This window comes from Molothrus aeneus, chromosome Z, assembly GCF_037042795.1.
Source record: "Molothrus aeneus isolate 106 chromosome Z, BPBGC_Maene_1.0, whole genome shotgun sequence".
NCBI classification, from domain to species: Eukaryota; Metazoa; Chordata; class Aves; order Passeriformes; family Icteridae; genus Molothrus; species Molothrus aeneus.
This window is the reverse complement of record NC_089680.1, coordinates 539,356-552,367: the sequence shown is the minus strand read 5'-3', so window position 1 is coordinate 552,367 and position 13,012 is coordinate 539,356. Positions and strand designations below refer to the sequence as shown.

At 48.6% G+C, this 13,012-nt stretch overlaps 1 protein-coding gene across 1 annotated transcript; it reads left to right on the top strand.

The window, feature by feature from the left end:
- The first annotated feature begins 2,799 nt into the window (after positions 1 to 2,799).
- On the top strand, positions 2,800 to 12,370 carry LIPG (lipase G, endothelial type). Its single transcript, XM_066568967.1, has 10 exons — positions 2,800 to 2,949; positions 3,064 to 3,236; positions 4,210 to 4,389; positions 4,989 to 5,100; positions 6,220 to 6,444; positions 6,829 to 7,071; positions 7,554 to 7,674; positions 8,267 to 8,485; positions 9,582 to 9,674; positions 11,238 to 12,370. The coding sequence occupies exons 1-10, from the start codon at positions 2,868 to 2,870 to the stop codon at positions 11,257 to 11,259; spliced, it is 1,470 nt and encodes a 489-aa protein (XP_066425064.1). The 5' UTR covers positions 2,800 to 2,867; the 3' UTR covers positions 11,260 to 12,370.
- Positions 12,371 to 13,012: the final 642 nt, after the last annotated feature.

The following is a 13,012-nucleotide window of genomic DNA, read 5'->3' as shown; positions in this document are numbered from 1 at the left end:
CTGAAGGAGAAACCAGACTCAGCCACCCAGCAGCCACCTTCAAAGAGCTTGTGACTACAGCTGAGTGGAAACATTTTTCTATTTCCTATGAAAACACTCATGATCATTCCTCTTCTGCTTTTGGACTGAACTGAGATCTTTAGGAAATCACGTAGGAATGGAGCCAGGGAGAGAGGAAGAGAGCCAGAAGGGCACCTCCAAGGACAGCCACTATCTCCTCGGGCATTGCCCCCTCACACCAGCCGCTGAGGTAAAGCCTCCAACATCCCTACAAGTGCTGTAACTCTGGAGCTTCCTTTTTTGAGGAACTCTTGAGCTTCCGTCCATCTTTTAAAGTGGATTACTCTCATTTCACCCTGGTTTATTATTTATTACTTACTACAACATCCAGAAATTCCATCTGGGAACCATGAGATCTTTTCCAGTGAAAAACTAATCAAAACTAGGAATTTTCCCTTAGAATTATTTGGCTTAACGAACTGTTATTTTCCAAGCAGCTCTGGGTGGGAGCCTCCTTCCCCCCAGGCCACGAGGGTTACAGAGAGGTCAGTGCCGAGCCACACTCTGTGAGTTGATACAATGCCCATCACAACAGACCCTGAGCATCTCCCCAGATGATCATCACCCTTCAGCCGAAGCAGCCAGGAATTTTTTGACTTTTTTTCCTTGCTGTTGCTAAGCTATTCTCACTGCTACTGTCATTCTTGGAAGCCAGAGGCAAAGAGCAAGACTCCCCTCCCAGAGCCTGGAGTTGCACAGACAAAAGCAGGAGCTGTACAATAGAAGGAGAATGAGAAGACCTTGTAGTTAAACCACGATAATGTCGTGGTGGTCAGCTGTCTGGAAGGGGTTTGTTGGCACCAGAAATTTTTTAAATGATGAGGCGTTTGGTGACGAGGCTTGGCTGAATCATTTCCTGCAGGAGTAAGTCCAGTAGTGGACAGCAGCTGAGAAATTTAGGTCCTTTTTGTTTTAGGTCAGTGCTGGCAGGATGCTGCTCCTCGAGAAGGACCACACAGCTGCAGAGGAGAAGCTTCATCCTCAGGACATTTTGCTCAATCCCACGCTCCCTGAGGAACATGAGCATCATCTCCAGCCTCTGGAAACAGGGTATGCTTGGGGAGATCCCAGAACATGTATTCATCCTGCAAAGTGAGAAGTGAAGAAGTTCTAGGGGTGATCCCCAAAGAGGAGAGGAGCATCAGTCCCCATTCACAACCTGTCACATATAAGAGAGCTATGAGGAAAGAATAGAATAGAATAGAATAGAATAGAATAGAATAGAATAGAATAGAATAGAATAGAATAGAATAGAATAGAATAGAATAGAATAGGAGTGTTTCAGTTGGAAGTGACCTACAATGACCATCTGCCAATCCACACAGAGTCAGGAGGTGTTTGGGCTGAGGAAGGCTCACAAAGATGTGGAGTACAAACTCAGTACCCTGAGAAAGCACTGCCAGAAAGTCAGATTAATTGATTAATTCTCTCCATTTGTGTCTATTGGTAAGGGCTAAAGCAATTTCTGTGCATGATTTTGCATGATATCCCCTTCCCTTCCCTTCCCTTCCCTTCCCTTCCCTTCCCTTCCCTTCCCTTCCCTTCCCTTCCCTTCCCTTCCCTTCCCTTCCCTTCCCTTCCCTTCCCTTCCCTTCCCTTCCCTTCCCTTCCCTTCCCTTCCCTTCCCTTCCCTTCCCTTCCCTTCCCTTCCCTTCCCTTCCCACCGTGTTTCTACCACAAAACCAGGAACAAACACACCAATTTCCATGCCAAGCATGCAATTTTCTAATAAAACCTTTAAAGTTTTTGCAGATCCTCTGGCTTTTATCTTTCCTTTTGACATGAACATCTACAAATCCTGGGTGCTCCCTTCGCCTTAGGGGTGGGACACCACATTCCTCATCTTTGCCCATCGTGTGCCTGCACCTTTTTCCTTTGCCCTGGTGCTTTGTCCTTGCTTTCTTCGGTGAGTTTGGAGAGAAAGAGGAGCCACGGTGCTGAGGAAGGGGATGAAGAAGAGAGCAGGAAAATCATGTGTCCCCAGAGCATGATCTCTTCTTACAGTGTGGTGAGCCAGCAGCAGTATAAAGTGAAATAACTTGTCACACATCAGCAATTGGTAAATAAACCAGTAATAAAAAAGTAGAAATAAATGGTACATTTTTGAGTTCAAAATTACTTATGATATCAATAACGCATATCGATAGAAGAAGGTGGTGGGCTGCAAGTTGGGCAATGCACTTCAGGCAGCATCTTGTGCCCGTTAGGTCCAGAGGGCCCAAGGGGGGAAATTTGGAGGGTTCCCACGGGTGGAGACGGAAAGCAGAGACCCCACTGGAATGTGGGACTGCAGCATGAGGGGTCAGCACAAGTGAGACCCCCTTCCCAAACACCCCCAGTTCCCCACGCGGGCTGCATGTCCCCTGTGCCCCTCGGGGTGCCAGCGCTGGGGACCCCCGGTGACTCTCACCCAATGTCCCCTGTGTCCCTCGGGGTGGCAGCGCTGGGGACCCCCGGTGGCTCCCACCCAATGTCCCCTGTGTCCCTCGGGGTGTCACTGCTGGGAATCCCCTGTGACTCTCACCAACCCCTCCACACGTCCCCTGTGTCCCTCGGGGTGCCAGTCCTGGGGACCCCCGGGGACCCTCCCACGCGGGGCGTGGCCTCCCATTCATACTATGTGTGACGTCACGGAAGGCGTGACCAATAGGAGCGGCGGGCTGGCCCCGCCCCCATGGTGCCACTGTTAAAGCGGCGCCGCCGCCGCCGCGCGTCCGTGCGAGCGTGTGTCCATCCATTCATCCCTTCCCCGCTCCAGCCTTCGTCCGTCCGTCCTCCCTCCGTCCGTCCTCCCTCCCTCCCGAGCCATGAGGAGGCTCTTCCTGCTCCTGTGCAGCGCCGTGTCCTGCTGCATCGCGGCCGCGGAGGCGGCGCTGCCCGCGGCGGGAGGTGGGTGAGCGCGGTCCACGCGGGAGCGGGGGAGCCGCGGAGCGGGCGCGTCCCCCGGCGGGGCAGGCGGGTTCGGAGGCGCTTTGCTGACCCCTCTCTCCCGCGGGCTCGCAGATGGCAGCGCGGAGCGGGTGCCGGAGCAGAAGGCGCGGGTGAAGTTCGGTCTCCGCTCCTCGCCGGACGCCGGTGAGGATGGCTGTGCGCTCGCTATCGGCCAGCGGCAGTGCTTGGAGGACTGCAAGTTCAACGTGACAGCTAAAACCTTCTTCATCATTCACGGCTGGACGGTAAGCGTGAGGAATCCTGGGCACTGCTTAGTCTGCCCACTCAGAGAGAGCAAACTGCCCTGCAAATGGGCTGTGCCTCCAGAATATTATTTTCAGGAATTTCTTTGATTGACTCATCCCTGAAGGTGTTCAGGGCTGGGCTGGGTGGCACTTTGAACCACCTGGTCTAGTGGAAGATGTCTCTGTTGATGGCAGGGGAGCTCAAACTAGAAAATCTTTAAGGTCCTTTCCTACCCAAACCGTTTTAGAATTCTATGAATATAGGAATTTGGGAAAGTTTTCATGTTCTGAGCACAATGGTCTCTTAAAAGATGCACCTCTATTGAGATCTCTGGAGCAAAGTGTTCGGGGTCAGGCTTAGAAACTCTGAAATCACCCAACTCATTCATAACTGCTCAAGATCACTTCCTAGCTGTATAATGTGAACATGGGACTAAAATCCAACTGAGTGACCACTGTGAATGTGACACTTGACTTGACAGGCACGTGTATAGCCCTTCTGTAATCGTAGCTGAGCGCCCAGTCTGCTATGTGCACTCCTTGATAAAGAAACAAGAGGGCACGCAGACTTTATCAAGGTTTTTAATTCTGCATTTGGTAAGGCTGAGTGTGTGGCACTCAGGGGGCTTATCAGCTCTGCCAGGGCTTATGCAAACTGCACTGCCAGGTCTGGTGAATAATTTTGCAATCCATCAGAATTTCTTGAGAAAAAGTGAGATAAGGTGGCACGTAACAAATGCCTCTTCCTCCTGCCCTAGAAGGCAAGTGGATAATTACAGCCAGAGTCTCTCAAAACCTGTTTTTCTTACTCCGTTGCATGCATGCTCTTACTGCATCGCTGAGAGGTAGTGGGGCCTGCAGAGGAGCAGCATGCAGCTGGAGCAGCGAATGTAAATGACATGCAAATAACTTGACTGTGGATGTGTCATCTTGGTCCTGCGAGCTGGAAACTGACACGTGAATCTCTTTCTAGATGAGTGGCATGTTCGAAACCTGGCTTGACAGCTTGGTGTCCGCTCTGCAGGAGAGGGAGAAGGATGCCAACGTGGTCGTGGTGGACTGGCTCCCTCTTGCCCACCAGCTCTACACCGATGCCGTGAACAACACGCAGATTGTTGGAAAAACCATAGCGAGGTTGCTTGACTGGTTACAGGTAGTGCAAGCTGAGAGCAGCCTCTGTTGTAATGCTCTCGCATTGAGGGACTGTTGCACAAGGCTGCTGAGCGCTCACCAGCAGGGCAGGCTGTGCTGTAACACCCAGCCCAGGGCTTGGCCAGGTGATGGCTCATAGCTGCAGTGCTGCTGCCCTGCCTCCCTGGAGATACTGCCTCGGGTGAGGCGTGCTCGGGTCAGTGGTGCTGAAGGGCAGCTCAGATTTGGGAGTGCTGCCTGAGCAATGTGGGCTCGGGCATTCAGAGCCAGCACTGGCCTGGCAGGAGGCGGGGAAGGAGGAGAGGTCCATGGTGCTGCACTTGGCACCTGAGGCGATGGCTGAGTCTGCTGGCAGCTCCCAGGGGAAAGTTTTCTTCTTGGTGATAAAGGATATCATAACTGGGGCTGGAACATGGGTAAACCACGAGTGCCATCCAGACCGTTCCGCTTGTCTTGATGAAATACAAAACGAAGCGTGCTTATCTGTCCCCTCCCACCAATCCCTTTTTGGAACTGGACTTTATATTCCTGCAGACAGAAGCAGCACCAGATGCCATGAAAGAGAGGGGATCAAACTCTCGTATTTTCTTTTCCTTGCAGGAGAACCCCCTCTTCAAGCTTGAGAATGTCCACCTGATTGGGTACAGCCTGGGTGCCCACGTCGCTGGCTTTGCTGGCAACCACGTCCATGGCACTATAGGCAGAATTACAGGCAAGTGGCTTTTTAAGCACTTTTTCAAGCAGTCTCTCCCCTGTTCTTCCTGGCAGTGAGTTTCCCCGAAGAGGCTCGTTTCCTGTGTTGCTACAATGTTGTTTTGGTGTTATTCTTCCAGAAATGACAAGTTTTCTGCTTGTGGCAGCAGTGGAAAGCACAGGCCTCCTCACATCAATTATAGCAAGGCTTCAATGTAAAAACTTTACCCGGGACAAACTGGTCCTGGGTTTGTTTGAATTTAAATGTGGGTTCAAAACAAGTCCAGCTCAAGCTCTTACTATCCAAATGCTATTCCTCTCAGTGATAGTGTTTTTGTAATTACAGCTCATAAACTAATGGAGGTGAGAGCTATTGGATGCTGTTTGTCCCAGAGGATGTCTGATTAAAAAAAAAAAAAAATCAACTGTAAACCCTCATTCTGGAAATATCTGAAGAGTTTGCTTCCAGCTCCAGAGGAAAGCTGATTTCAACATGTGAGGACTTAGGGCATAGTACAAGGAGTTGCATTAAGGATTTACATGTGACACTGGCAGTGATAATTCCATATAGCCTAGCAATAAATGTCTGTATTTAATTAATCAGGGGAAAAAAATCACCTAATGGTCAAGTTGTAGAAATGCTCTGGAGTGCAGCTTCTGGTTGAGAGTGAGGCTCAGGAGTTAACAGAGCATCCCAAACCCACCATGGGATCTCAATGCAGGTATTTCTTGGCTGCTGCTTCAATTGTGTTAGTCCCTCCATATGTGCAGTCTGAAAACAGACTAAATGTCACTGAGCCAGCTGTTCCTGGGGTGTTAAACCTCTTCTGGTGTTTGGAGCTGCCTCTTGAATCATCTCTTCACCATCACCTGGTGAAAGCTCTTAGCTTCCAACAGGCAATCTGATCATGGTGCTGCTATTGAGTTGTGCTGCCCCAAAAGTGGAGAGGGGCATCTTTATTTGTCCCCTCAGTGAGCCCATGGTGAAGACATCTTGAGGGACAATACCAGGAATGAGGCTGGGACAGTCTGTGTATCAGGTGGTGAGGAGACCTGCCAGCAGCAGGCTTCTGGCTATATTCTGTATGAAATAGCCCAATTTCTTACCTGGCCCCTTGTGTTCTGTCTCTGACTCCAGGATTGGATCCTGCTGGCCCCATGTTTGAAGGAGTGGACCCCAGCAGGCGCCTCTCCCCCGATGATGCCAACTTTGTGGATGTCCTTCACACCTACACCAGGGAAACACTGGGTGTTAGCATTGGGATCCAGATGCCTGTGGGCCACCTTGATATCTACCCCAACGGGGGAGACTTCCAGCCTGGCTGTGGCCTAAGTGATGTCTTGGGAGCCATTGCCTATGGGAGTAAGTTCTCTTTAATCTTTTGCCTCTGGTCAGTGTAGACTTCTCACAAATAGACTTGGGTTGATGGAAAGAAAACCATTTTTTCCTTCTAAACTGTCTGTACTTCTGGAGATAGTCACTAGAAACTATAAATGCTTTTAACAATGAAGCACATTCTCACTCCAACACCTGATCATAATCTGTGGTCTTATGCTGGGACTAGGACCCTCTTAAAGCTCTTCATGGGAGGGACTAAGTGAGCATCTCCCACTAACCTCCTGAATCGCAGCTATTGGAAAACTGTTTGAGTTTGTCCCTGCTCTGCTGGGCTGCAGAAAGGCACAGCTCACTTTATCTTATGGGCTGCTTAAGCCAAGTGTGTCCCTTGCAACTCTGCCTCTCCAGCAATTGGTGAAGTTGTCAAATGCGAGCACGAGCGGTCTGTGCACCTCTTTGTGGACTCCCTGGTGAACCAGGACAAGCAGAGCTTCGCGTTCCAGTGCACCGACTCCAGTCGCTTCAAGAAGGGCATCTGCCTGAGCTGCCGCAAGAACCGCTGCAACGGCATCGGCTACAACGCGCGCCGCATCCGGCACAAGAGGAACAGCAAGATGTACCTGAAAACCAGGGCTGACATGCCCTTCAAAGGTAGGCTTGTAGGCTTCCCCTCCCAGCAGGAGCACTGTGGGAGCAGCCTCCCTGAGTCGGTGTGGGGAAGGAGGCAGAGGTGGAGGAGCAGCATCGCCCCAAAGCTGGGCACTCCAGCTGCTGTTCTGCTGGCACCCGGCTGCACTGCTGTGCTGTGCCATCACTGTACTCCTTCCTCCCCGTGGAATCCACCCACAACAACACTCTGCCTTTTGAGCAGGGCTGCAGTTACCTGCTGTGCTTGCAAAACTCAGCCTCAGAGCAATGTAAGGTTTGGGGAGCTGTCCCCAGGGTGGGCCTGCTGCTGCTGTTGTGTGAAGCTCAAATTTGTAATCAGTAAGGGCAGGAAAAGGTGATCAGAGCTCTCTCACTAAATGAAGGGTCTGGTCTTTGCTAGCCAACACTATTTCACACAGAGCAGTGCTGAGCAATGTTTCTTTCAGCACAGCTGGTTCCATCTCTGCTCTCCCCTCTCTCTCCAGTCTACCACTACCAGATGAAAATGCACGTCTTCAGCTATAAGGGCTTGGGAGAGGTTGACCCCACCTTCTTTGTCACCCTCCATGGCACCAATGGAGACTCTGAGCCCCTCTCTTTAGAAATGTAAGTAATCTGTCCTTTGTATTTTTACCTATGTATGAAGGCCACAGGGACTACACAGGATGGCAGAATTCTTTTTCTTCTGCTAACACTGGTGTTGCATCCCAGCCTAGCAGCCTCACTTCATCACCTTTCCAAAAAGCTTTTCACTCAGTAGCTTAATTACAATTTATTATTGGATGAATTGAGAACACTTTAATGTGCCCAGTCCCATGTTAGCCTTCACAGCTCATTACTTTTTTGTGTGTGATTTTTTTTTTTATGGTTGGTTGGTTTGTTTTTGCCCTCCACCATTTGGACATAGTCTGAAATGTCTCTGGAGGCACTGCTGACCTCACTTAGCCTCTCCCAAAGGAAAGAGCAGGCACAAACCCCACCTTTGAGCTACAGAAGGATGACCAAGCTAAGCACACACTGCGTTGTGTGGAGCCAGCTATCTGAGCTCCTGTCAGTGCAATCAGTAATTAACTGGTGACAGTTGAATGTGCAGCACTTGATAAGCTGCAGGGGCTCTGTTAAACTCCTGGCATGGAACAAAGGAGCACCTGGCATGCTTCCATAAGTTAAAAATGCCAAGTCTCTGCCTCTCTTCCAGGCTTGATCTAATTGGCCTAAACGCTACCAACACCTTCCTGGTCTATACTGAGGAGGACATGGGTGAACTTCTGAAAATAAAGCTCACCTGGGAGGGGACGTCTCAGTCGTGGTATGATCTGTGGAAAGAGCTGAGGAGCTACTGGTACAGGCCTGTGAATTCCTCCCAGGAGCTCCACATCAGACGAATACGTGTGAAATCTGGGGAAACACAACAGAGGTAAGAGTTGTGCTAGGCTGCATGTGAACTGACCTGAAACTTCAACCCAGAGCCCAGGGAAAAAACCCAGTGTTTTGAATGTAGTTGGTATCCTGGGCTGCCTTCCTTTTTGGTGTCACCAGCTATTGCTCCCTCGTGGTGTAGCAGAGCAGGTTACTGTCCAGCACGAGGCTGCAAACAGGCTTTAAGCAAAACTAGTCACCACAGAGCAGATTTGGAGCTTTATTTTGATAGTGTGGGGTCCACTGGGGACTAAATTAACATGCTTCAAGGTGGTTTAGATTGTACCTGAAGTGTTAAAGTACTGAGCACCAAAAGTACTGAAAGATGGATGGTCATGGCTATTATTTACAGGCTCAATGTGCTGAATAGGTACAACCAGCAGGGCCTAAAACTGCAACCAATAACATGGTGACACCAACCCCTCAAGCTCTGCATTGCTCCTTCTGGAGCAATGGGATCTGGCAGGGGGGTTGGAACTAGGTGATTTTTTAAGGGCCTTTCTAAACCAAACCCATACCCCTGGATCATAGAATTGACCATAAATTTTAGTGGAAGGTTCTCTACCATGGCAGGGATGATTTTTAACGTCTCATCCCACCCAAACCATTCTCTGATTTTATGATTCTCTGCAAATGGAAAGTTACCTGAGCATCCAAAAATTGTTAAAGCTCCCAAGCATGTAGCACGGCGCTCCCACGCCTTCTGTTAATGTTGTTCTGAAGGTAACCCAGATCTGTCAAAGAGCAGCAGTTGACATTGATGATTTCCCATTGATGATTTTAACATGTTTCTCAGTGCTTTAAATAAGCATCACCTGTCATCTGTAAGGTATTCTGCATCCTGGCTTCTATGAAACATAGGGCTAGTAGAAGCAAAGATCCCCAGTTAAAATACTGAAGTAGGAAATAAAACAGCAACTCAAGGGGCTGATGGTGTATCAAGATGTTCTGTTCAATCAAACAACTTGTCCTAGAATAAGCTGCAGTCCGTATTACCTGCTAATTGTTAATCATTGTTGTTAATAATAATTGTTAATCTCAAACTTGAGACAGCAAGTACCTTGACTTCTGTGTCCTCCTCTTCCTCCTCCTAGGTTTGCCTTCTGTGTGGAGGACTCACAGTTAACCAGTATATCTCCTGGCAAAGAGCTCTGGTTTGTGAAGTGCACAGAGGAATGGCAGAAAAGGTATGGAAATCAGTCAACAGAAATTCTGTATGATGCATGTGGCTTGGCTGGGATGAGTGGAACCTTCTCATTGTGTTTTTAACTCCTGATACCTCTTTTTCTTTTAAAAAAGATAAGAAATCCTAGCCTAAGATTCACAGCTATCAGATTTAATTTTTTAATATCACCTGCTATTGCTAAGTAAGTGATATTATTCTCCCTTCTCACCTTGGATTGTCATCTTATGCCTTTACATCTTTATAGCCAAACAGGTGTATCACAGTCCTTGCTCCTAATTGTGGTAGGTGCTAAAGTCAGGTGCCACCAAAGCCCCAGATCTGGCAATAGTGGAAAGGTAACTAAGAGTCATTTATTAAGTGCTCTGTAAAACAGGGGGAAGCTGGGAGAAGTGCAGGGCATTTCCTCAAAGTCTGGTGGAAGACCTTGAGCTGCCAAGAAATCACTTGGTTAAACTTTGAGCTCAGCTACATGAGGAAGATTCAGGTGAGGAGTTGACATGGTTTTACAGCCCTGAGTCCTGCAGCTTCATCTCCAGGCCTGCTGATCTCCTCTGGTTCAGGAGAGTGCCACTGCCAAAGCAGCTCAGGCTTGTTTAACCTCTGGGGCACTTCCCAGACACACAGAACAGTCCTCAGAGCATGACTTCCAGAAAGTCTGGTCCCAGCAGTGACAACCTGATTGCCTTGGATGCCTCTGGTCATGTTTTGAATGAATTCCTGTTCATTTGACTAAATGATACTTTCATTTGGAATTAGCCCAGCCTTTTGCCCTCTCTTAAATTTCATTTTGTAGACTTGGAGCTTTGTTCCTTCTAATCCAGAGGCCAAAGTGCTTGTTAGGGCTAGCAGAGCTGCGTGGAAGTCAAGCTTAGCACAGCCTTCCTGGGCAGCAGAACTCAGCTCAGAAATGTGAGCTGGTCCCATTCCAGGTTTGGCAGAAACCAGCAAGCTGTGCTATGCACGGTAGCAAACAATTCTGTGAATGAAACCCCTGTGCAAGAACTTGTTGCTCTGCCACAAGTCTCGAAAGATCGAGTAAACATTCCTGCAGGTACAATAAAAGGCTGTTTTGATATGCTACTTGGTAACCTCCATAAAACTGAATTGCTGGCAGATGTGCCCTTCCTCCTTTCTCGTGCAGTACAGCTTGTGCACGAGGCAGAGGAGCTGAGCTCAGCTCCAGCACACCGTTTTTTCTAGGAAATGATCCTTCCTTCCAGAAATCATGAGTGATTACTTGCTGTTCAGCTGTTTCTGCCAAGTCAGTGCAATACTATAGTTCCCTCCTTAGAGATTGAGCCTGCAAACATCTGTCCATCCCAAATGGAGCTGCACAGGCAGGGTCTAGCTCAAGCCCTGTAATTTCTGCTTGCAGCCTGCATAATGTCTGCTGCAGTCTCTCCCTGAGTAGCTACTGGGCAAAGTGCAGCTTTGGCAGAATAAAACACCAGCCTGTGCTGTCCAAACCTGTTCTTGGCGTTCCATGAGTTCTCAGCAATCCTTCATTACTCCTCTTAACTTCTGCATTTAACTAGGTGTCTTTTTTGCTGTCTGTTTTCCCCAGGTCTGTCTCAAATCTGCTCTGAAGGCTCCCCTAAAGACTCACAACCAAGCAACCTAGATGCATGAAGACCACACAGGTGGCAAGATGCTCTGGGAGAAACCTGGCTTGGTAGCACTTAAAGAAACTGGCTCTTCAGGACAAAACATCTTGGATTGCATGCAAGAAACTGAGGAGCAATTGATGAACCATGGTCCTAGACCTAAAATAACTAAAACTCCATTTTCCCTTTCCTGAGAAGCCTGGTTTGTGCATTTAACCTTACCTTGATCTGTTACACACCGCATTTTCCCTTCCCTGCTCCCATTAACCAGGACTATGGATGAGATCTTCACAGACTGAGACCTCAGCAATGATCTTCTGGTCTGCCTGCCAGTGGAGTTGAGAAGAGAAATAACCATGCTAACTGCCCATCAGACTGTGGGTGACAGAGCTGCCAAGAACAAATTAGCACCTAGGGTAGGGGTTACCATGGTCCTGTAGCACTGTGGGCTCTGGGAAGGTGAGACCAGCACAGGTCAGGTGTGTGGGGTTGTCCAGGGAAGGGCTGGGGATAAGCACAATGCCACTTAACTTCAAGTTGTCCTTTGCTTGCCTTAAAAATAATCCGTTCTGATACTGAAATGTCTATTTTCCTGACATATGGCCTCATAAGGAGGCAGAGCTCTGTCCTCCCTGTGCCTGGGGCAGGACATGGTGCAGGTGGTGGTGGTGGTGGTGGCAGCTGCTCCTCCATGCCTGGTCAGTGTCTGCAGCGGGGCTGCCCCATCCCATGTGGGGATCCCTTTTTAAGGGGCAAAGAGGATCTGCCCTTGTTCTGACCACAGGGATGGAGGAAGGCAGTGCACCGTGCTGCTTCGGGAGAGCTTTGCACCACTCCTTTTAACCTCTGAGAACAGAAGGTTCACCTCTGCTCAGAAGCTGTTGTAGCACCAATGCATAATTAAGACCTTATTTTTGAGTGCCAAACATCCTGCCCTCAACTGTCACAACACCCCAGTTGCATTCCCTGGTCCCAGGTGATCTTGGCTTGGCTTTGAGTTGGACAGACTCTGCAGCTGTCCTCTTTGTTACAGAAGAGTGGGCCTTGTCAGTTGGTGAAATAGGTTTTGTTTTGGTTGCTTGCTTTTGGCTTTTATTTCTTTTTCTTTTTTTTTTTTTTTACTTTCTGGAAGGAAAATTGATATAACAACCCTTGAGCTTTTGGCATGCAGAAAGGCAATCTCAAAAATGGTGTTGCCAGGTGGTGCACTGAGTTCTGAAGTCTTAGCAAGTCTTTCTGAGGCCTGCAAATCTCTTCAGTTTTTGTAGAGCTTCACTCCAACCAAAGCAAGCACATTTGGGGATATTTTTTTCATGGTTTTATGCAAAGACTTCAAAAACAGAAGCCTTTGGTATCTGTGAGTTGTTGCCATGCCATATCAGAGAAGTTTCAAAGCCCTATTTGTATATTGTGGTTTTTGTATGACTTAAAACATAATTTATTTCTCATATTGTATATATGTAAAATTTTAAACATTTTGGTTTTGAGTAACAGTTTTTATGAGCCTTGAGATAAAAATAAAGGGCTTTGTAAAAATCAGTGAAGTCTTGTTATTGATGACAGAACCATTTAGGTTGGAAAGACCCTCCAAGAACACTGAGTTCGAACTTGTGCCCGGCACTGCCAGGGCCACCACTGACCCCTGTCCCCAAGTGCCACATCCTCATGGCTCAAAGGATGGGGATTCCACCACTGCTCTGGGCAGCTGTGCCAGGGCAAGACAACCCTTTCCATG